General features: G+C 38.7%; 1 protein-coding gene across 1 annotated transcript; it reads right to left on the minus strand.

The window, feature by feature from the left end:
* Positions 1-46: 46 nt before the first annotated feature.
* Positions 47-22714, minus strand: RPA1 (replication protein A1). Its single transcript, XM_053457099.1, has 17 exons — positions 22547-22714; positions 21902-21949; positions 21639-21717; positions 19962-20070; positions 18523-18611; positions 16732-16812; positions 15555-15675; positions 12747-12849; positions 10051-10119; positions 9731-9923; positions 9500-9639; positions 8845-8993; positions 7243-7375; positions 6465-6641; positions 4170-4277; positions 3137-3223; positions 47-1162 (listed from the first exon to the last, which is right to left on the minus strand). Exons 1-17 carry the CDS (start codon positions 22580-22582, stop codon positions 1052-1054), a joined length of 1833 nt encoding a protein of 610 aa, XP_053313074.1. The 5' UTR covers positions 22583-22714; the 3' UTR covers positions 47-1051.
* Positions 22715-22886: the final 172 nt, after the last annotated feature.

Genomic DNA, 22886 nt, shown 5'->3' on the forward strand with positions numbered 1-22886 from the left:
AAACAAATGCAATACAAAACGTGATGTAATAACGAAAGGCCCTCTATAGCATTATCTACATTTACTTTATTCCATTACAAAAATGGGAGAAAGAAAGAAAAAGGTACACTACAAATCAAAAAGCACACATGTAAAGCAGCTAGAACACTGAGAAATCTGTAAATGTATGGAATGCAAACTTTGGCAATTACACACTGTCAAAAAAGAGAGGAGTGAGAAAGCACAATATTAATTTAAATGAAAAATAAAGCAAAGCTTTGTAGTTGGCCAGATTTCCCCGGGGGCCAGAGAGTCAATGCTTATCAGAGCTCCTCAGAAGAGACAATTTTGATTAATATCAAGACCATCTGACTCAGTCTATTAAACCCCGAAGGAAAGTCTTCAGATAGAAAAGATAGGTCTTTGATTAATAATTCTTCCATATTGTCATTCTAAGCGTTTGCAAACAGTATGGCATATCTACCCATTTCAAGCAGAGGCGCACAGCAGAGATATGCACTAGCGGGTTTTCATGGGAGGAAAGTGTCCTGAATTTGCCAAGAGCTTAAGGAGCCTTTCGGTGCGCTAAGACAGGTTGTGGGTGGGCATCAGTTTGCTCAGCAGCAACCAATTACTTCTCTGGATGCCAATTAAGTCCTGCTTGAATGTAATTAAACCTTTATGTGAATTATCAACTTGAAGAAGCGTAGTAGGTCAAGATTAAGGTTATAATTAGAAGAGCATATTTACACATGGGTAAGGGTGCGGATGTCATAACAAGCAGACCTCGTTTGCAACCCCCATCTACCTAAACCATACTGATAGACAATTGTCTGCATTTGTCACCGTGCTTTTCTGCATTTTTATTTCACTTTGCATTACACGGGACAAACAATTGTTTTTACCCAAGTCAAATTGAAATGTTCTGTGTAGTTTAAAGGTGGATCCAAACAAACACGTTCTTAATGTGATAAGTCTAAATAGAATCCGGAGTGCTTTAGATTTGCAGTAATGCGCTTCCACGGAGGCTTTTGTCGCAGTAACATCTTATCCTGTAGTCGAAGACTGCAAATCAGACTCCCTGGGCCGCTAGTTTCCTTATGTTCATGATCAGCCGTCTGGAGTATTCTTTATGGTCTATGGGCTTCACATCCATAGCAGTGGCCTTGATGCGAGATTCATCCTTTTGTGAAAAGTCGAGCAAAGATAAATAGTAAATATCATCTTAGGAACATTTTTTCTTTGTAATAAGATTAAGCATCAAGTACTAGAGGGTATTCTCATTTATTTTTACAATGTATTCCATGTTATATTGCAACAACTTAGCAATAAAAAAAGTGAACTAAAAAAAAATATATTTCCTTAAATATTTTATGACTATAAATCTTTAAATGGAATACACACCTCAAAAATACTAATACACATCAACCCTGCGTGGTACACAGACATTAAAAGGTAAAGAGTTTAGAGTGTATGTGTGTGTATATAGAGTATATGTGTGTATATATACACACACACAAACTATCATATTTATGTCATATTACCATGAGGTGCATATGTTTATATTTGAAATGTTTAAATTGTTGAAGTCACTTCAATGACTAAATATTCTCCTCAGCTGACGCTTTCAACTGTTACAAGGGATGCACCGGAATATCAGTGGCTGAAAATGACATAATTGGCAAAATACCGAAATAAAAAAACGCAGAAAATAATCAGCCACAAGGGCAAAAGCCCACAGCACCCGCGTCCGCAGGGGCCCTGCTGCTAACCTGTGCGTTGCTCGCACACACTGTACACTGTGAATGAATGTTTGTGAATGAGTGAATTAATGAATATGTGTGTGATAGCATGTATGTGTAAGGGGGGGGTGTCAGAGGGAGGCTTAAGTGATGTGCAGACCCCATCCTGCAGGGCAGCATTTTATCTGTGCTGGCAGCATCAATACACAAGGGGGCCAGCTAGCTATGGCCATCTTTAACGAGGGGCAGGCTGGGGGCACAAGGGTCAAAAAACAAAAAGATAGGGGTCAACGACAAGGCAGTGTGGATTATATATATATATATATATATATATATATATATATATATATATATATATATATATATTGTATATATATATATATATATATATATATATATATATATATATATATATATATATATTGTATATGTTACCCCCTATATATGTTATATATATATATATATATATATATGTATGTTACCCCCTTTTCTCACATTCAAATAGAAAATATTCAATAATTTAGTACACCAGGATATTTTAAAAAAAAATAAAAATCAAGCGAAATTACATATCTGAAAATAATCATAAAGCTATTTACACTTAATGTTCAGTTAAACCCACTTTGTTTTCCCAAAGACTCAAGAGAACAGTGGGTAGTCACCAAACTAGCAGGCATGTGGTAAAATATATTTCTTTTGGTGAGAGCAAATGGGAGCCAGAAAGAGTTTCCAGTACATTCCGCTGCAAATTATTGTGGCATAGAGAGCCATAAAAGTGCTTGGAAGGGAGGAAATATGGAAATCCTGGTGATACACGTGTTATACAGATAAACTATCAGAACTTAAAGCATCTGTCACAGCCTTGTTACAATCTTCATGAAATCCATTGCCAACTCAAAACTATAGCACCTGGTTTTATGTACTACAACTTCCATCTATTCTCAGCAATTTGGTTTGGGTGAGATGGGAGTTGTAGACACATAATGGCAACAGAGTGTGATGAGGGAGCTGCCTTGGGTGTTGGGCCGATTCCTGCACTGGAAACAATTGTTTTTTATATTAAGTAGCTGCTTTCATTAAAATGTGTACAGGGATCATAACCACAAATGATGAGACATACAAAAGCCCCACTCTTTGAAAACATGTGTAGAAGGGTTTCAACCTTCATTATGCTTGGTGGGATGAGTGAACAGCTGGGATGTTGGGTAACAGTTATAAGGTTTTAATATTGAGGCCATTCATATAACTGTGCGGCATTCACAGATTTGCATGGGTCTCCAATCTGTAATAATAGCGGCACAAACCTCCAGTAAACATTGGTACTTAACAAATGGGTCATAACATTAGCAATATGGAGGGGCGCTCAAACAGAGATGTTAGCCAGCAAACACACTTAACTTTTGGTATGTACTTACATTGTAAGTCTCCAACTTGACCCGAACCCTGAAGGTATATGAACGAAAGTTTGCATTTTGAAAAACTTCCTCGTAAGCCTGTTCATTCTGCAAGAAGAGAACAGCAATGTAGAGAACGATGAGAACGTAGCTGTCAGAAGAGGGCTGCCTCTGTCCGGGAACTAATTGCACCTTTAAACTTGTCAAAATAGCTCAGCAGTCACCATAAAAAAAGTCCTTTTCTATCATCCCAGAGGGAATTCATTCAACAAAGAATGTGCTTGCTGTAAGTGTGGACACCCACAGACTACTTTTAAATGAAAAGCAGCAGAGAGCACTTTTTTTTTTCCTAGAGATGGTGAAAAGCAGTTAGCATTCTGATAGAGACAAAAAACCTTCAAGATGGGCAAAATGCTTGCAAGAATCATTTACGCTCAATAGCATTTGACTGTTTCATCAAGAAACTCCTACACTGTGGTGTAGAATGCATGTATCAAAATCCATGATACAAAGAAAAACTACTTTAAAAAAAAGGTGTTCTTTCTCTCCACACAGTTACCAAGTAAATATTGTTCACCCACTGCAAAGACATTAGTGAGCAGATGGGCAATGAACATATTCATTTCCAAGGATTTAAGAGTATCCTGAAACATGTTTCAATCTTCATACTATGACATTACTTATTGGGAGGAGGAAATATACTTGTATACGCTCTGTACAGATTTGCATATGGTAAAATGTATAGCATCCATGCAAAGTTAACTATGATATGTATTGCGCATGAAAAAAGGGCTGAGGTGGTGCGAACTCAATTTAATTTAGAGTCAGACAACTTTTTTGAATGTCCAGCACATTTAATTTGAATAGAGGAGTATAGAAAACTTAGTTTGAATGAGTTTTAGGGAACGTACGTACTGGACAGTTCATCAAGTGTAATAGTGGCGATAGTGAATAGTATTCAGATGGTGGGGATCTGTGCATCCTGCCTGTGGCTTATACACCTGTTCAGATTTACATTAAACAGTTACAAGTTCACACATCTAAACAAGCCTACCTTCTCTTTAAGTTCTCCAAGGTATGCAGCATTCTGGCCCAGAATAGATTCTGCAGACTCTTGGAAACAGGTAATCCACTGATTCTCCCCAAAGTCTGCAATATTTGCCTGGAAAATACGATCATGAGACCACTAACAAGCTATATATTGGATTATAATATACAGATACATACACATATATATACATAATCTCATGTTTCTTTCAGTACACCAATGACATTAAAGGGGGATAGAAGGAAGATGTGAAAAGCTTTGTAAACCATACATTTTAGACGACATACTCCCATAAATGATTGGCATGTAACCAAGCAATGATACAATGGAGATGGGAAGAGAGCAATTAAAAAGCCAGTGAGAAAGCACTTTTCATAAGACTGGATGATAAATATAGCAGCTGACATCAGTGTCCATTACGAGAGCTGCACATAGAAAGCTTGTGGTGTACCACGGTCCTAAGCAGGTTAACAGAAAAGGGTACTTGAACCTCTCTCCTCTAATGGAATGTCTGTGTGCCGGGCAAGGAGAGCGAGCGAGTCACGATATAAAACAAGCATTCACATTAAAATTTCACCAACAGCCCTTTATGCTTTCCACAACATCCTACTGCCATTGAAGATCATTAGGGATTTCGACAGGCATTAAACAGCTTGATTGTACGGCGTCACAGCTGCCGAGGGCTGATGAATATAATGAGCCGGGGAGAGAGAAAAAGCCACTCTCCACCCGCCGGGTCAGGGCCAACGAGCACTTGCATGAAAGTGGTGAGGCCGCATGTGGCGAACTGGCAGCCTTTCGCAGGAGCTAGAATTATCTTTGCGCTCGCACATATAAAATTCATCTCACAGACGCCGGCAGAAATAAGCTTTGCTTTTGAAGCCGTCGCCACTAATGCAGCAAGAACGGGGCATGGCTCCTGAGGAAAAAAAGCTAAATATAGGATCCCGGCTGTAAGAGCGATTTTCAGCTCTCCGCAAACATTTAACGTTAATTTATCTTCATAACGCTCAGTTTATCTCTGCTTTCAGTGTAGTGAATGCCAACCTGGAAACGGGAATTGATAAGTTGCCTCTTCTAACCCCGCAACAATCGGCAAAAACAATGTAGTTTGGCAACGGAAAAAAATAAGTTAGACATTATAGTGTCTAGAACAAGTTGTTTGATAATTTAGCTGCACAAAGACACAGCATGGACATCTGTACTAATATTGCACAGAATCCTTTTTGTGGTCTTCACACAACTACAAAGACTTCTCAGAGGAAGAACTTGGCAGGAGATTTGAGCGTTATATCTTGCAGTTTGGATCAATGACAGCATGAGTGAGGCGTATTTAAGCAACATCATGCAGGAGTTACCATGTGCTGGGGTGGTAATGAGTTTCCAACTAAATTAAATTAATATATAAATATATAATACAATACACACATCCTACATATACACACCTAAATCTTTATAAACTGTCTTGGTTAGAGCCCAAAGCACCAATGTAATTTGTGAATAAAGAGGGTTTTTTCCTAACTTTGAAGTCCCGTCATTATGTTTAATTATAGTTGACTTCAAAATAACCATAAAAAAAGTACACAATATATTTAAGCGGAACGCTGGCAGTAGAAAGGTTAATGTTATCATATTGAGCTGTCCCACTAGCTTCTTGTGAAAGTTCATTTGGGGATCGAGCCGTATAATCCGGTCATGAAGTTGCTCATATATTCTACATATTGTAACGCCTCTGTCATATCTGCGTCTAACGTTGTATTAGCGTTACTTACCTAGAAAAAAGCCACACACTATTGGGAATTTAAAGACATACAGACCCAAAATTAGCTTTGCTTTCATGTACATGGTCTTCAAGCAATTATGGCTACTTGTATTTAGAATTCCAGTGGTCCTAAATCAAACTACAAGAGGACCTTTCCCTTTAGTTTAAAATGGGAAGATCTTATTTCATGCAAATTTCCCTTTGAACCTGCTGTAGAGACTGCAATAGAATCCGTCAGCCCATGTAAGACGTTGTAAAGTCCTGTACACCACCTATATAATTCAGCGTGTAGTTCCCCTGTAGAGTGATTATCACACACATCTTCACTTAACGCAGCAACTTAGAACATAGCCGCACACACATATAGCATAAAAGACAAGAGGTGCTTATGAATACTTAAGTGAGGGGAAAAAAAAAAAAGAAAAAAAAAAAGGTTGTATATAAGCATTAGGATCAGGCATAATCTGGAATGTTTCACATTAAGTATTTTTCAGTATTTACCTACACAAAAAAAGGCATAAACAACCAATTATACTCACTGAAAGGATTAGGCGATATTTAAAGTTTGGAAACTCTTTGTCACATTTCTCACAACGGAACAGCCCATTCTGCTGGTCTATCACCTTCTTATTGCAGTCTTGCGAAGGGCACGCCTGATACAGGCAATTCTCCTTGCGGAGATACACGATTGTAGCCACGCTGGTAAAATAATCGGCCTGAAATATCAAAACAGGAGAGCTGAAGCAGGTGCTGCAAGGCCGTCGGTCCCAAGAAAAACACTGAAGAGTTCACGGGAGCAAACTTAAGTTATAGATACACGGCTGTGCAAGCAAAATACACATGAAAGGTCAGATGCAATGTGCTGTTTATAAACCTGTTTATTTCCCAGCCCCATGTATCCACTCCAGACGCTGCTCCTGGGCTCCATTAACTCAAATGAACTACCAGAGCAGACCATTTCTCACAATCTAATTGCATCATTTTCTCAGGGTGAAAAGTGTCTGCGAGCCAAAGCTGAACAGACTTGGTTCCCCTTCCTGCTACTCTAGAGGAGAATACTTCATGCTTTTGCACTCAATTACTAAAATACTTTTTTTTTTTTTTTTTACCTGAGGAAGTATTGTTTCAAAGCTATTTTGTTCATTTTAACCAATCTGCAAATGTAAGGGCAGGACATAAAAGATCACAGCTTAGAAGGCAAACTGTAAAATGTCACTAAAAAAAAAAACAAACAAAAGCCAAAAAAAGCAGCTTGTTTGTTGCATTATCCTAAATGGATTTATACACAGAACATGTTTTGAGGCTTAGTAACCTTACTTTTTCCCCGTGGCCCAGGCTCTCATTTTTCACTTCCAGCAAAGATTTCCAGTTGGTGTTTCCACCGACCGCTCCTCCACCTCTTGACTCAGAAATAGATGTGCCTTCTAAACCCTGACCCTCAGAGTCGAACCTTGAAGAGAAGAGGATTTCTATCAGTACCAGTGCAGCACAATGTCCCTGGCACATATAGAATTCTGTTAATAAAACTCTCAGAACATCCACAGGGACGACCAACAATACAGCCAGAGAAGGGTATAGATAGAGATAGATATATATATATATATATATATATATATATATATATATATATATAAATATAAAAATCAATGGATGTATAGGTATATTATAGAAAGCTGGAGAAATTACTTACATTATTGCCATCCTGCAGAGCGGAGGCAATACACACCTGTATTTTTTCACTACACTTTAGGAGTTGAGTGCTAAACAGGCGGATTCACATTAATACACGGCTTGATATCCACGCATGGCGTGTGTGTGCTAGTATAGGGCATTAGCGAGAGTGTATGTCAGCATAAAATGTGTCTAGTAGTGTATGGTGTTTGTATGTGTGCATATAATTTTAGATGTGTATTAGTGTGAGACGCTAGTGTAAGCATGTCAATTTATTTAGCAATTTAAGATTCTTCAATTAACTTGCTAATGTATACATTTATCAGCTTATTAAATGAATTAATGTCTTCACTAATTTATCAATTAAAATATATATTTACCAAATATTTTATGCATTGAAAGTTTTTCTATTCCATCTTTAGAATGAGATACTAATTACGATTCATAAATTTTGTATTGAAGGACATACAATGGCAGAGCATCACCTCACGCCTGAAACATTAAATATACGAAAACATTTAGTTAATGCATTTACTGTTAATGGGGTGTACTTCTAAAAATAATTGTGTGAAATTATGCTGCATTGAGGGCACACAATTTGCTATGACTTCAACAGGACTTATTTTAAAAGCACTCATTTTATTGCAGGGTTGAACATTACTACAGAACAAGACTGCTAGTGTCAATTACCTTTAATGTTACTGTTTTGTAACGTAACATCCTGTAAATCTGCTTTTCTTTTATACATCTATGTGCCATTTTAATTACCGAGCACCTTTATCTAAAAAGTGAAAAACCTTAACTTTCTAGTTTTTATAGGACGATTTAGCTCCCAGTCTCGCAGGTTGCAGAATGACTGCCTTTATTGTAGTATTTATATAAATAAATATAAAAAAAACAAAAACTCGAACAACTGAAGTGTCTCTCCAAATATCCCATTGCACTGCACAGAGGCATTAGTAAATATGCCTTTACTAATAGAAACAGTAACGTATGCTTTTGCTCAGAGTTCCTTAAGTGCAAGGCTTGCAATTTTACCTTCAGCTGGGTTTTGATGTTTTTGCTATGGGAAATCATGACAGACTGAAGGCTATGCGGCAACACACTGGTTAAAGGTGGAAAGCAAAGTTAAACATTTAGCATTGACACACTGCCCACTAGTGTGTAAATTCAGAAGTCATGCTTTAGATGTATGACACTGAAATGGCTTCTTACTCGTTAAAACAAATGTGACTGTTCATCTCTTACCATCCTCTGAGTTTGAATGCTTCAGGTATATCTGGATTCAGCATCACAGTGCTTGATGATAAAACAGACAAGGATCGTCCTCCGAAGTCTGAGAGCCGAGCTCCTTTGATAGCCACAACAGGCTGCCTGGAACCATCAAATTTATCTGCCTGTCGAAAAGAGGACAATAAATAAAAACACATTTAATAAGCTGTAGATTAAGTCAGTAGAGTCCTAACAGATAGAACTATTACAAATTGTTAATCAAAATTAGGCCTAAACATATCGTATTATAAACATCTATACTGGGAAAAGTGCACAGAAGTGGTGAGGAGGGGAGTCTTGTTTTTATATAACATACAATATGCTATAGTGAATAAGCGACAGAAACCTTAATTTACAGATTGCAGGATGACTTATTGCACAAATGCCTGCCACGTGCCTCCCACCGCCATCTGAATGATGTTCCAACCACCACAGAGCGCTAACTTGGAGGATGCCAATAGCAATTGCATGAGCACATGTCATTTAGGCACTCATGGCCCACAGTGTTTTCACAGCACAGAAAGCTTGCCGACACCATAAGACATTAATCTATACTGTGGCCCAGAAGGTCCATGCCTCTTGGATCATTCTTTGATAAAATGGAGGAGGGTACAGATTAAAATCCACTTACATCTTCTCCCCACAGGGTGGTTGAAACCAGTTTGCCAGAGGAGTCCATGAGATGAATGGTTCTTTTTGATACTTCTCTGTTGTTCGATTTTATAGTCACCTTGGTGACATCATCAAAGCTCTTACAAATTCCAATGACATCTACAGGAAAGATAAATTGACCAATGAAGGGCCAACAGGGGCAAGTTTCTTCCAAACAACTAATTATACTAAAAGTTCTGAAAGTACCAACCTAGCAGAGTGTCCTTATTCTTGCTCTCTAGATCTGCAATAGGAACAAACTCAAACTGCACCGTAGGGACATCAGAGGCGTCATCACAGGGGATAACGCTGGTCTCGCTGTTAAATGTCATCTCGTAGTCATTTTTTACAGCTGTGTACTGCTTGTTGGCAATCTTTAGAGTGCCTTTTGAGAAGTAATATACCTAGGAAGACAAGAGATGTCACTGTCATTAGAAAATCACTCACGGCAAGACCTGAGAGCTCGAAGCCGAAGGTGCCTCAAAATCTTATCACAGACACAGACAGCGGGAGTAGAATAAAAGCAGCTACCTTGTTCACTTCGATGAGGGAGAAAAACTTGTCAACTTGCTCGTTGAATGCAGTAGCACGGATTTCTCCCTATAATGGAGGAAAACAAGAGAAAATGTGTTATGTTGCTGTTTGCAGTATACCGTCCCTGAACACCGGAGATATTTTTCTCTAAGGGGCTTGTGCATGGCACGGTCACAGTAAAATAATTCAACGATGCCAAAGATAACATGATGAACAAGAGGTATGTTTCAGAACGGATCGATTGGTTGTGATGTGCTGCCACAAAACACTGTGGGATTCAATCTCGATTTCCAGCTTTTAAATGTATATTCTATGTAGATTTCATTCAGTAGTATTTATGTCCACCAGCCTTGCTAAAGATCACTGTTACATTAAATACATCTTTGCTAGAGATAATTTGTGGAAATTTTTATGAGTTAATATTTCTCTTGCAGCCCTTCATCTGGGGCAATATTGTAACATACTTTCAAGTTGTACAAATGCCAGTTTTAAATAAAAGCAAGAAGAATATATTTCTGTTACTAATGAATCTTATATTCTTGCGACTGTAGAACAGGGATGGCCTTATCCAAACTTTGAGCGCCCCGTGCACAAGTCATTAGAAAGCCTTTTTAAACAAATATATACAATCTGATAATTATTAGTGCCAGTAGGCATGAAATGTTCGATCTGTAAAGATTTTAATGTTTAACACATCTTGGGAATCCTAGCACTCGTTATTTAGTGTCTACATAGCACACACCTATTAGTATTTACTATCCGAGCAAGATAGGTTCCCCAGCCACATGCATACTATGTATTCAGACAATACTTCTTTCTATCGACAATGAATACGATTAACTAATTAGCGTTAGACCGCACGTGATGTGTGGGCTACAAAGTACTTCTGTACCTAATTGATGATAAAGATGTCACCATTTGCAATCGCTGCCCAGGCGTGAATCATCCACCCCCTCTTTACCCAGGGCAAGGAGAGCTAATTATTTGATAACAGATTTTTGTTCTTGCATCAGAGAAACAACATCTGCACAGAAAAACATTTTAGTCACTGCGTTCTTCTGCAAGTGACCAAGAATAGAAAGAAAGCATGACGAGTCCTGTACTTCTCAGATGATTAAGGGGGTTAGAAGGCCAGCCACAAAAGCAAGCTGTCCGCCTCTGTAGCGGGGAGCAGATTTAGGCAGCATTGGGTAAGCGGCTGTACCGTGTACACATTTCTCTCTCTGTGTGTTTCGTAGCAGCTTGGCATATTAATGCCAGTGATATTAAGCACTTCTAACAGAATTATGGGAGGAATGAAAGGTTATCACAAAGAAAAAAATTACAATTATACAAAAAGTATGACTTCAAACAAACCTTTAACTACCGACATGCAGCCAAGATCTTTACTAGAGCCCCACACTGCACATTTATTCATAATATTAGAGAGGACTATCACAGGTAGAAACATGCACTGATTTACAAGAAGAGCCGTTTATAGAGTTCATGTCAATGTTGACACATTCTTCATTAAACTAACCAAAGGTCAGGCTGAGTCAGAAAAGCCCTAAATTAATATTTGCTAAAGTGAGGTGAACTTGGCCCTTCTCGCTGGTTTTAATGCACCAAGCTGCTCGGTGGAGTTCAGTCACTGCCTGGATTCAAGGCAACTCGCTGAAGAACTAAATCAGCGCAAACCATCTAAGAGATTTGCCATTAATGGGGCAATACTGATTTTTCTTCTTTGGTGATCAGTGAAACATATTCTGGAGAATACATTCCTGTAGTGTAACAGGACTGGGGAGTTGGTATACGCAGACAGAATTCCTGTGTTTTATGTATATATGTGAAACTTTGGCCATACACACACATTACATTCTCATTGTCTATAGAAAAGATTAATTATCTGAATATATTTGAGAAAATTATAGGTTTCCCAGCCAAATGGTAAGATCGTAAATATAAACAGGTGTGTGCAATGCAGAGGCTTGTGCGATAGGATTCCCTAGATGTATTAACAAATTAACATTTTATAGATCGTTTTATGCCTCCTGGAGCTGATAATTGTCATAAGATTTATAAATGGTTGCACAGCTGGCACACACAATTGCAAAAAAAGGCTGGATATATGTTTTTTTTTTCATCAGACTGGGCTAGATATATTTTACATACATGACATGCTGCTCAAAGGGTTGATTGACAGGTCTCTGAAAATACATCATGCGTAACACATTTTCTGGTTCATTTACAGATAGGTTCTACGGGTTGTAACACTGGACTTTTTTCAGTAGGCAATGCTTTGGCTGTATGAGTTTTGGATTCTGCCTGTTGAAACTAGATGTGTACTGTCCAAACAACAGAAAACACCTAGACATAGAACGCGTCAGCACACAATTATAACTCAACATAGAGCTTGTTGTGAAGCATTATCACTTTAAACTTACAACAGCAGCCCCGTAACTAAAGGTCTAAATTTACAAAGCTGCTTAACAAATCCTACAAACACTGAAAAGGGCAAAGATGGCTTTACAGATGAGTGCGTTTATACTTGTTTGGAACTTTAATCGATGTTGCCAAGTGGGAGAGTAAAGGCTGTAGATGATGTAATCCCAAGGCTCCTTCCCAAATGGCAATAATTATCTGGCAGTGGCTAGACAACATTTAGAAATGCCTGTCACATGTGTTAAAGAAATAATTGAGCACCGTCCGCTTACACTCTCATCCACCATCTCAATAGAAAACAGCTTCCCTTCCCCGCGGGAGTTGCTCCACGTACGGATCTGACTTTTATTTGTTACTCTTGCACGAATTGTCCACCTGAAAACAAAAAAAAGAATATTGGCATTCACCTGAGGTATAGCTCAGACATGACAGTTTACATTAGCAGAGTATAAAAACATTTTGTGTTTCAATGTACTAATATATTACCTACGGCGGCACTTAGGACACACATGAAAATATTTCTGTACCCATTATAAATCAAGCTACTAATGAGCAAACAGTCAGGAAAAAGAAAAACAAAGAAACAAATAAAAGAGGTCAGCTGCATACTGATAAATAGGGTAAAGTCACAAGGAACCAGCTGCTCTAACTGCTGAATTTATCAAATATCTTGATGCAATGCAAGAGCATAACAGGGTATCTGTTCGCTCATAAGAAACACGTGAAGAGGAGGGATTCAGCAAGCCGGGAAAGTGAAGACCCTCAGAAGCCCCTACTGCTGCTGCTCCCTAAAATACAGACGGGTAAAGAACTCAATACACATACATATGGTTTATTACTCCCAGAACACGGACCACTATAAGAAAGGACATCACATTCAAAATGGATCCTTTACTTTAGTCAGTTTAACATTGTCATAACCTACGCCTTAAGGAAAAAAGAAGCAGCATGATGTGGGCAGGTCACAAATTATTACGGCACCAAATCAGTCTTCTAGCGCTATGCCCACCCTGCCGCGTGTGTCCTCTAAACTATGGTAACGCACACCGCAATGTTCTGTATTGGCAAAGTTGTACTCTTTTCTCCCATTTAACGCATAAAAACATGGCTTGCCTATTGCCTATTCGCATACAGGTCATGCCCGTGTAAGAGGTATAGAAGAGTTTAGCAAAGCTTTCAATTATGTGTGTTCTTTACTGCATCATCATCATCTCAGACGCCACAGGCATCCAAAGTATTTCTTGGATGTAAACGTGTACATATTTTAATACTATTACGATTTGCACCAGAGGCGTTTCCACTCCTTTAAACCAAAAAGGCCTGGCTAGTTATTGTAAGATTTCCAGCACACAGTCGTGGAAAAATAGTAAGGTACCGCAGGAAGCTTTTACAGGTTTTAGCACAACCTACAAAATCAATTGCTAGCAGCTTGTAAACACCTTTTCTCCCAAGCATTACACAACGTCACTGGTTTCTGGAAGAAAATCCAATATTCCGCACAAGGTTTACACTCAAACTACTGCAGTGGAAATAATAGTCTGAGTAATAATTAGATAATGTCCACGTTATATGTACTACATTAATGTCTATGCTGGGAAAGCATTGCATAAAAGACCTCTGGTTATTTATGTTGTTGGAAAAATAACAAAAGATTAAATGATGATGCTAAAGAGCCAGGCAGTAAAGGAAATATGTGTTCAAACTGCAAATGAATGGAGGCATCAAACCAAGCCAAGGATATGGACAATTTAACCCATGTAAGTACGTCGGTCAAATGAGCTTGGGAATAAAGGACTATTTACAGAGGGACAACTAATCAACACATTGTGCAATAAGTTGTACATAAACCATATGGCAAAAATTATGAGGAATGCCCTTCTAATTAGCGGATTCAAAAAATGTCAATCCCATCGTTGACAGCTATACAAATTCAAGCACACAGCCAAACACTGGCAGTATACATGACTGTACCTCAAAACTGCCTGCGTGGCACCATCACAGAACGTCACCGTTACATCATGTCAGTCCATTTCTGCTCAGTCTACTGTCAAGTGCTGTTCCAAAGTGGAAACAGCTTGGCACAAAAGCCCACTGAATAGCTGGAACACACAGTAAGCTTCACCAAACGCCATGAAAATACCACCTGCCTCTCTGGGAAGTGCAAATGCATGAAGTAATTGCATGCCGCTGTTTTTCCTTTAGCTCCAGCAAAAGGACATCTTAACTCTACAGCCTAAAATAACATTCTAGATGATTTTATGCTTCCAATTTTGTAGCAACACTTCTACGACAAGATGAAAGGTCTGTAAAGAAGTGGCTTGTCTAGATCAATGTAGAAAGACGGGACTGCAGAAGTCTCCCCGCACCCTAATGGAGCGAGATTTTGGATGAGTTGTAGAGCTGGGTGCATACTAGAACTAATTAAAATAAGTTTTGGGTTATTTTTTCCCCATATGACTTATTTATTTTTTACTTTGTTTACCTTCTAACAGGAGCAGATCTGAACATAAGAGTTTATATTAATTTCAGAGCAGGAGTGTATTTCATGAAAATAGATTTATTGCCACTTTTTTCTTTGAAGGCTTCAGCTCCAGAGTGCAAACAGCAGACAAAGTGACAAAAACCTGTTGATACAAGGGACACCAAAAAGTAGCACCCTAGAGTTCAACTCCAACTATATCCATGTTAAATTAAATTGGTTCAACATCTGTTGGCAACTCTGGTTTATTCTGTAACATGGACAAACCTGCAGCCTTTAGCCACAATAAACTGTCAGCATGTTTCCTAAACGAGCAAAGCGTCAAGGGGCACATGCAGTGATATAGAGATATATATCGGGACTGCTCCAATGAGGGGTAATACCGAGAACATTAAAATGAAATAACATGTTTGAGAAACCATAAAAGCGTGAAAAGGAACATTGTCAGTGACACAACCATTCAATTTGTTAGCTCATCGGCATAAGAAACATTTGATTCGGGGCTGCATTCTTGCAATAATCGTCCAGTCCAGAAGTAATTATAGCAAACATATAAAAATTATGTATTCAGCATATTCTTTGGAAGTGATTTGGCACTTACTTTGACTGGTATGGATTGAGACTGGCAATCGGTACCACCTTCCCCTGAGATCCGCCAGGTGTATTCACTAAACCCCCACCTCCAAATGGTTTTGAAAATCGGTTCATAGCAGCCAGAGGGGCTGTGGGAGGAGGAAAAAAAAGTTATAAACTAAAATTCTATAGAAAACTCTTTATAGGTAATGAAATAAAGAACATACACTTCATGGATGCAGAATTATTAGAGACATATAGGCCAACTTAAGTGTAGCGCTCAACCTCCTTGTGAAGTCAGAAAACACATGCTTTTAAGCCTCAATAATATATTGAATTAAAAATAACTGGAATCCACACGACCCAAGAGGAAACATGCAGATAAAATGAAGAGCTTTCAAGGGTCTGCACTGCTGAAAAGCTTACAACACCCCCCCCCCTCCAAGCACACACATTATGACACAAACTGCAATGCACTTACCAAAAGGAAAACATCCAGAAATATCAAAAAAAGTCTTTAAAATTATGAAACGAAATTACGTATGAGAAGGGGCAGCACCAGAACCCGTAGTGCCCTATAGCAATCTTGTCCTCTCCTTGTCACTTAACTGATACACATTTATTTTTCTCGAGACACCTTGGTCATCATATGCACATTAATGCCTATTATATTAAGTGCCTCATGAAAGGCGTGAGGCAGTTGGCATATCTGAGCTATTCATGTGCTTGTGACTATTACTCCTTATCTTATGCATGAAGAAAAATAACATTTTTATACTCCTGTTTTTTTTTTGAATAGGACACCCAGGCACCATTAAATGAACGCCCCACCCCTTAAAACACAGCAAAATTCATAAGAAAAGAGAAAGGACATAACAGTTCTGCAGGGCAAAACAGAGGGTTCAATTTACTAACATCAAAAATCACCAAAGCTAATGAAGGGGTATCTGAGAATGTGTTGGTTGAAGCCAACTATATAATAGACATCCCATATACATAATAGAATCATAAGCACCTGAGTTCCTTTGGTGTGTGTGGAGATTCCTCATTCTGGTGAATCCCATACATAATAGGATCATAATGCCTATTACACTGTGCAGATGAATACTTGCAATTGTAAGCATTAGACATTCCCTGCTGATCAGTTCGTTTAAAGGGTGGGTGCAAAGACACAGCCCACTTCAATAACAGTTGCAGACACTCACCGGAGTTTGTCACTGGCTTGCTAGCCGGTGGGGCAGGAGCAGGGGTATGGACAGGGGCTGCTGGCTGGGGCTGAGCTTGCCCTAAAAAAAATAAAATAAAACAAACAAAAAAACCCCATAATATAGCCATTATATATTTGTCAGATGTTTTCACATGTTCTTTTTATGTTTAATTCCTCCAGAGAGGAGCTGCTGAACTCAAATAATGTATTAATGTGTTGGGGGGGGGAACTTTGTAAATCAAAAAAGATAAAGGACATAACACAATTTCATAAGGCCTAGTGCCATAGCATATAAATATAAAGACTTGAAACCTACTACAATATAGAACAAATCAATAGATTTAACAATTTCCCCAAAACCATCTGCTCTACTTGTAGCATGAAAAGACAAAAAATACTAAATCTACACCAGCATTTCTTTGCATCCAATATCTTACAAAGAAACTACTTTACAATTACAGATGAACAGATTAAGCAAGCGGTTAAACATAAAACGCTTATTTCTGAACACTTTGCATATGAATCATAAGGTTCATATATTACGAAGATTAAAATAGTAAAAATAAGTTGACATTTCTAGTATAGGACTTTCGGGTGCTAAAAACAAGCACATCACACCTTGGAAGCAGGCCTTGTTCCTCCCTCATAAAAACGTATGGTGCAAAACTATACCACATACAGTTGCTGCGTCACAATCTATTTCAATGGGACTGACATATGAAATGATACATTTCTGTAACATTTTTCAAGGGAGCAGATGGCTTTGAGCAACAGATGTAGCAATACGTAGACGGCATAATCGCAGATGAGTTATCGTGGGGTTCAGAATCAATACATAATCACATCCGTTAACCTGCCAGGAACAGTAGCAGGAACACTGACGGGTAAACAAAACTCACCGCATGAAGATGACAATTCCATCAAACTTGTAAATGAGGTTAATGGGCCTAATCATTTTTCTGAACAGGTACCAAATATCACAAGCAAGTTTTTATTCTGAGAAAACACACATTATATGTGGGTACATACACTCACTGGCCACTTTATTCGGTACACCTTGCCAGTACTGGGTTGGACCCCCTTTTGCCTTCATTCTTTGTGGCATACTTTCTACAAGGTGCTGGAAACATTCCTCAGAGACTTTGGTCCATATGGACATGATGGCATCACACAGTTACTGTGGGTTTGTCGGCTGTACATCCATTATAGCCAATCTCCCGTTCCACCACATCCCAAAGATGCTCTATTTAATTGAGATCTGGTGACTGTGGAGGCCATTGGAGTAAAGTGAACTCATTGTCATGTTCAAGAAACCAGTTTGGGATGATGTGAGCTTTGTGACATGGTGCATTATCCTGCTGGAAGTAGCCATCAGAAGATGGGTACACTGCGGTCACAAAAGGACGGACATGGTCAGCAACAATACTCAGTTAGGCTGTCGTGTTCAAACGATAATCAATTGGTACTAAGGGGACCAAAAAGTGCCAAGACACTTAAATACCCTTTTCTTTCCCATTCTGATGCTCCAGCAAGTTGCCTTGAGCACGTCTACAAGCATTGAGTTGCTGCCATGTGATTGGCTGGTGAGCTATTTGTGTTAACAAGCAATTTAACAGGTGTACCTAATAAAGTGGCGTGTGTGTGTAATTATATATATATATATATATACACATATATACATACACACACACACACACACACATACACACATACACACACACACACACACACACACACATCTTATAGAACAGAAAACAAAAATTAACAATGTAGGCAGTTTTTACTGTACCGTCATTGTATGGTTGAGGATTACCAATCTTCCCCATAACCTCATCAGCAGACTTCAGCACTTCCATCTCCATCACTATGATCACTCGTCTGGTGGCGACAATCAAAAGAGAAATAATAGACAGCAATATTCACGTAACTACAAAGTGCAAACACTAGTAATATCAGACTGACTGATAGTGACTGACAAATACTTCCATTGTCAACTCAATTCAATTGAGGATCTCTCAAGGTACCCAATTAAAAAATAAGGATATAAAAAAGCACTAATATCAAGTAGAAAAATGTTCTCTGTGATAGCCAGTATTTTAGAAAGCAGAACCTTATCCAAATTGAGGTAAATGTTAGCCATTAAGCTTATACATTGGGGGTCACTGTTAGGATTAAGTAATTTGAGACCATTTAGAAGTTACATCATATCCCTTCTGCACAAAACAGAAGCCAAGTTAATGGTTGCTATATGAAAATTGAGCCCTTGCCACACTAATAACTTGCCTGAGCTTTAGATACTAGGAAGGTTGCATATATAAACTGACAAACTAAATGTAGATACTTTCTTAAAAAGATAGCCTTATACATGTTCGAATGGATCTTAGGTGAATGTTGATGTTTTGTTTTATGATGTGTTGTAAGCATCACAACATTGTTGGATATTTATATTAAAAATGTAATAAAGATTATAAAAAAAAAAAAAACAGAAGAAGAAGACAGAAGCCATAAGAGTTACAATCCATAAAAGAGGAAAGGTGTCAAGAATTCCAACTACCCCAGACAGCACACACTGCTGAATGCAAGCCCCCAAGATTTTAGTGACTTAGGTTTAGCATGGAACTCTTTAATGAAGGAAGCCAGATGGTCAGATTATTATTCAACAGACACAATGCTGCTGATTGGGCCCATTGGTAGCAAGTAAATATTACACAGGAAACCAATAATTGCATTATACTGATCCTGTCCCACTGTGCCATAAAAAAAAAAAATAAAAAATAAAAAATCACTACTCGCCTCAAAAGAAAATGTGCTTTTTCAATTTCAAAGCTATATTTAATTACTTCCCAAGCCCACTGCCCTGAAACTATTAAATCCATCTTCTAAATTTACTTCATTTTATCCCCGCTCAAAAGAGGGAGGCATGCAAAACATCACTAGTCAAAAGGCTGCTTATGGGCCCACATAAGCAAGTATAAAACCCCAAAAGGAATAAAGAACTGTGTTCAATTAATTTAATTACAGAGTAGCACATACACCATTGACATGCAGCACGAGGCATCCAGCTAACCATACAATATTAATAACTAGAAGAATCGATACGCTTCAGCACATCCCTCAGAGAACAATACACCTGTACGTGAAATTGTACACATACAAAGTAGGTGAAAAGAGGCAGAGCTAAGTATATGAAGAATAGCAATGGCGTGACCACTGCCAAAGGAAAAATACCTTCCATCTTTCAGGTTGTTTACAATGTACCGGGAGATCTGGCAGACACAGTTGGTAGCGAGGAGATTACTGTCCACCAGAGAATTCAGCTGGGTTGCCAACATGAAGGCTGTGAGGAAAAAGCAGAAACACATGAGGTTTACATAACAAAAAATAAAAAACAAAATAAAAAAAAAAGATACACTGGACTCCCAATAGTCATATTTGTCTCTCCGCAGCTTACACAAGGGTTAAAGTATCAGTGAAACATGAAAACACACCAGACAAAATATATAAATACTGTTATTATAAAACAAGACGGGTCTGAAGAGATATACACATAAGAAAAATACGTATACTATTATGGCAGGAATTAAAAATAGATAACATTTCTGAGATGAAACAGCAGCCTCAAACGGGAAGGGGAGGCGGCGGAGGAGGACCCGGGTGCTGTGGAGCTGTGGGTGACGCTGCTGGCTTAGACAGCAGCCTGCGTAGCAAGTTGATGAGTTGGTATCGCATCAGCATATGTAGAAGGATAATACATCCCCCCCCCCCACAGCCTAAGACCTTTTGACAAGTGAGTGCAAATGTATTAAACATTTGAAGGTTTATAGGTAACCATTGTGCCAATTAAAAACTGGACCAGCATTTCCATTTGTCCAAGTTATTGATAATTTTGTATATTGCCAGCTCAATTGCTGTGGTTCCATTTGTATCCTAAAAATGTTTATTGCCCATACAAACGTTAGCTAATCGTGTTTCAATATGATGCACTTTAAAGTGCAAACAGCTGTGAAATCACTACCAAAACAATTTTAACACGATTCCTACTAGAATTGTTCATTTCTAATTTATGCTTTAACTAAAGTTTAACGATGGGTCACAAATATGAGTTTAATTGGTGCTCTTCACTCTTTCCTGGTATTAATAGCAAAACAGAATGTACACAGTAGTGACGTACAGGTAAAATAAGTCCTGTCTCTGGTGTTTTATATACTGCACCACGGCCGTTTACCAAGACATTATGCATCTTTTATTTACGCTGTAGTGCCATCTAGCATCACATCCAGGCATTTTAGTTGTATCACTTAGCCAGGAGGCTTAAAATAATGAATATGCTACACGGAGGTGGTTTGTCGAGCCTTGCCATTTACTAACATACATTTAGACCCTCTAACAGCATACAGTAACAGACGCACGCTAACATATTATGCTCCAAACACCTTACACTAACATTCTATGCTCATGTGCACACATGCCAACACATTAATGCTATATGCGGACACACATATTCATGCTAAGGCCATACACACACGCTAACACTAGAACTACAAACAAGCGTACCATTATAAACTAGGCTTACGTTTATGAATAGCTTGTATGCACCAAGATTGTAGGGAAGTTACAGTACTCGGGATGGTAATGCTCATAGATGGCAAATACATCATTTTGTAGGATTCAATAATACCTATTTAGTCCCCCCCCCTGAAAGATGTAATTTATCATCTGAAAAGCCATAAATTACAGCAAGTTATTTAGTACATTATGTTCGATTCATTTGTGCAACATAATTATCCAAAAGGGGAAAAGTGAGAATCGAAAATGCTCAGAATGTCTTCTTTTTTCTGCCTCAAATTGCGTTTAATGTTTACTACTATCACACGTATCATTTAGTAAACAATAACCAATACCCACAGGAAAGTGTATTTACGCCATCGCTCATCAGCAGACGGTAACGAGGGGGGCCGGTTGCCGTATTAATAGGACGAATATTCTAAGAGGGAAAAAAAAGAAAACCCGTTACTATGCAATAACAAAAGAATAGATGAAATGTTTACACATCGGCCAGCGCTGAAAGTAATACCCCTTTAAATTTACCCACGAAGAGAATGATGCCAGGGTATTAACCAGGAAAGAAAATCTGCAAATACACGAATTTACATCAACGTAATACTTACTATGACTTGCAGGATTGGTTTCGAGACAGAATCTCCTTGCAGGATACCCTGAAATAAGCATAAACATATTATGCAATGTAATGTGTATTATTGCTACATGTCTATGCAAACAGTACACTCCACAACCAGCCAGAATTTCCATGTGGGGTTCTCGCTGCATCGCATCATATATAAATTCAGATTTATTTATATACACACAGGGGTATATCCACCAAAGCTCACAACTTTCCCCAGCAAAAAGAGTTGAGCTGGCCCTGCATAATGTATAGTTAAATGAGTGAGGAAACTTTCAGGAACCTTCCCTGATTTGACGATACATTATCCAGGAAAAGCTCACTGGGGCCGGTTCTTCATAACGATATTGAAGTATAAAGAATACAACGAAGCTATTTCTCCTGCAAGCTCTGTCAAGTTTCTTTAGTAAGCAGATGGCACTCAGTGCGGGAAGAAAGTGCGACATAAGAGAAATAAATACGGCCCTGACTGGGGCATTGGTCCTTTAACACGCAAACTGAACCGCGCGGATTTTGAAGTTAAACGCGCTCTCGGCGGCGGGTGCCCCTAAAGTGCTCCGTCATCCCGCTAAACATGAACATGAACATAAGTGCGCCATAAATACAGACACCGTATTCACGAACTACTCACCCCAATAGCGCCTTCACTTAGCTGTGGCATCGCCATTCCGTTCCGATCTGCGGACCTGCTTAGTATTCGCGCCGGTGCAATGACAATGATACCTACAGACAGCTGTCCAACTCTCCCGCGCGCTTACTTTCACCCTCAACTGCCTGGCGCCAAATTCCACGCCGAGCGTCGCAGGACTCGACGTCAACATAATACGACCTGCTAGAATGAAGCCGAGGCGTCCTTCTTAGACCCTGGCAGAATATGTTAGTGCTGTAAGAACAAGTTCAGCAATGTATTATATATACGTTATTGTTTGCTAAGGACTATCAATCGTTTCGTTTTACTATATGTTTGTAAT

The sequence above is a fragment of the Spea bombifrons genome, chromosome 2, assembly GCF_027358695.1.
Source record: "Spea bombifrons isolate aSpeBom1 chromosome 2, aSpeBom1.2.pri, whole genome shotgun sequence".
Lineage (NCBI taxonomy): Eukaryota > Metazoa > Chordata > Amphibia > Anura > Pelobatidae > Spea > Spea bombifrons.

What these genes read in the sequence shown, in the direction of transcription:
- RPA1 (XM_053457099.1), bottom strand. Translation starts at nt 22,582, where the DNA reads ATGGCGATGCCACAGCTAAGTGAAGGCGCTATTGGG. An exon ending in CAAGCCAGTGACAAACTCCG is followed by an intron (nt 15,676 to 16,731) that starts GTGAGTGTCTGC and finishes CTCCTCCCACAG; the next exon opens with CCCCTCTGGCTGCTATGAAC. An exon ending in CTCAATCCATACCAGTCAAA is followed by an intron (nt 12,850 to 15,554) that starts GTAAGTGCCAAA and finishes TTTTGTTTTCAG; the next exon opens with GTGGACAATTCGTGCAAGAG.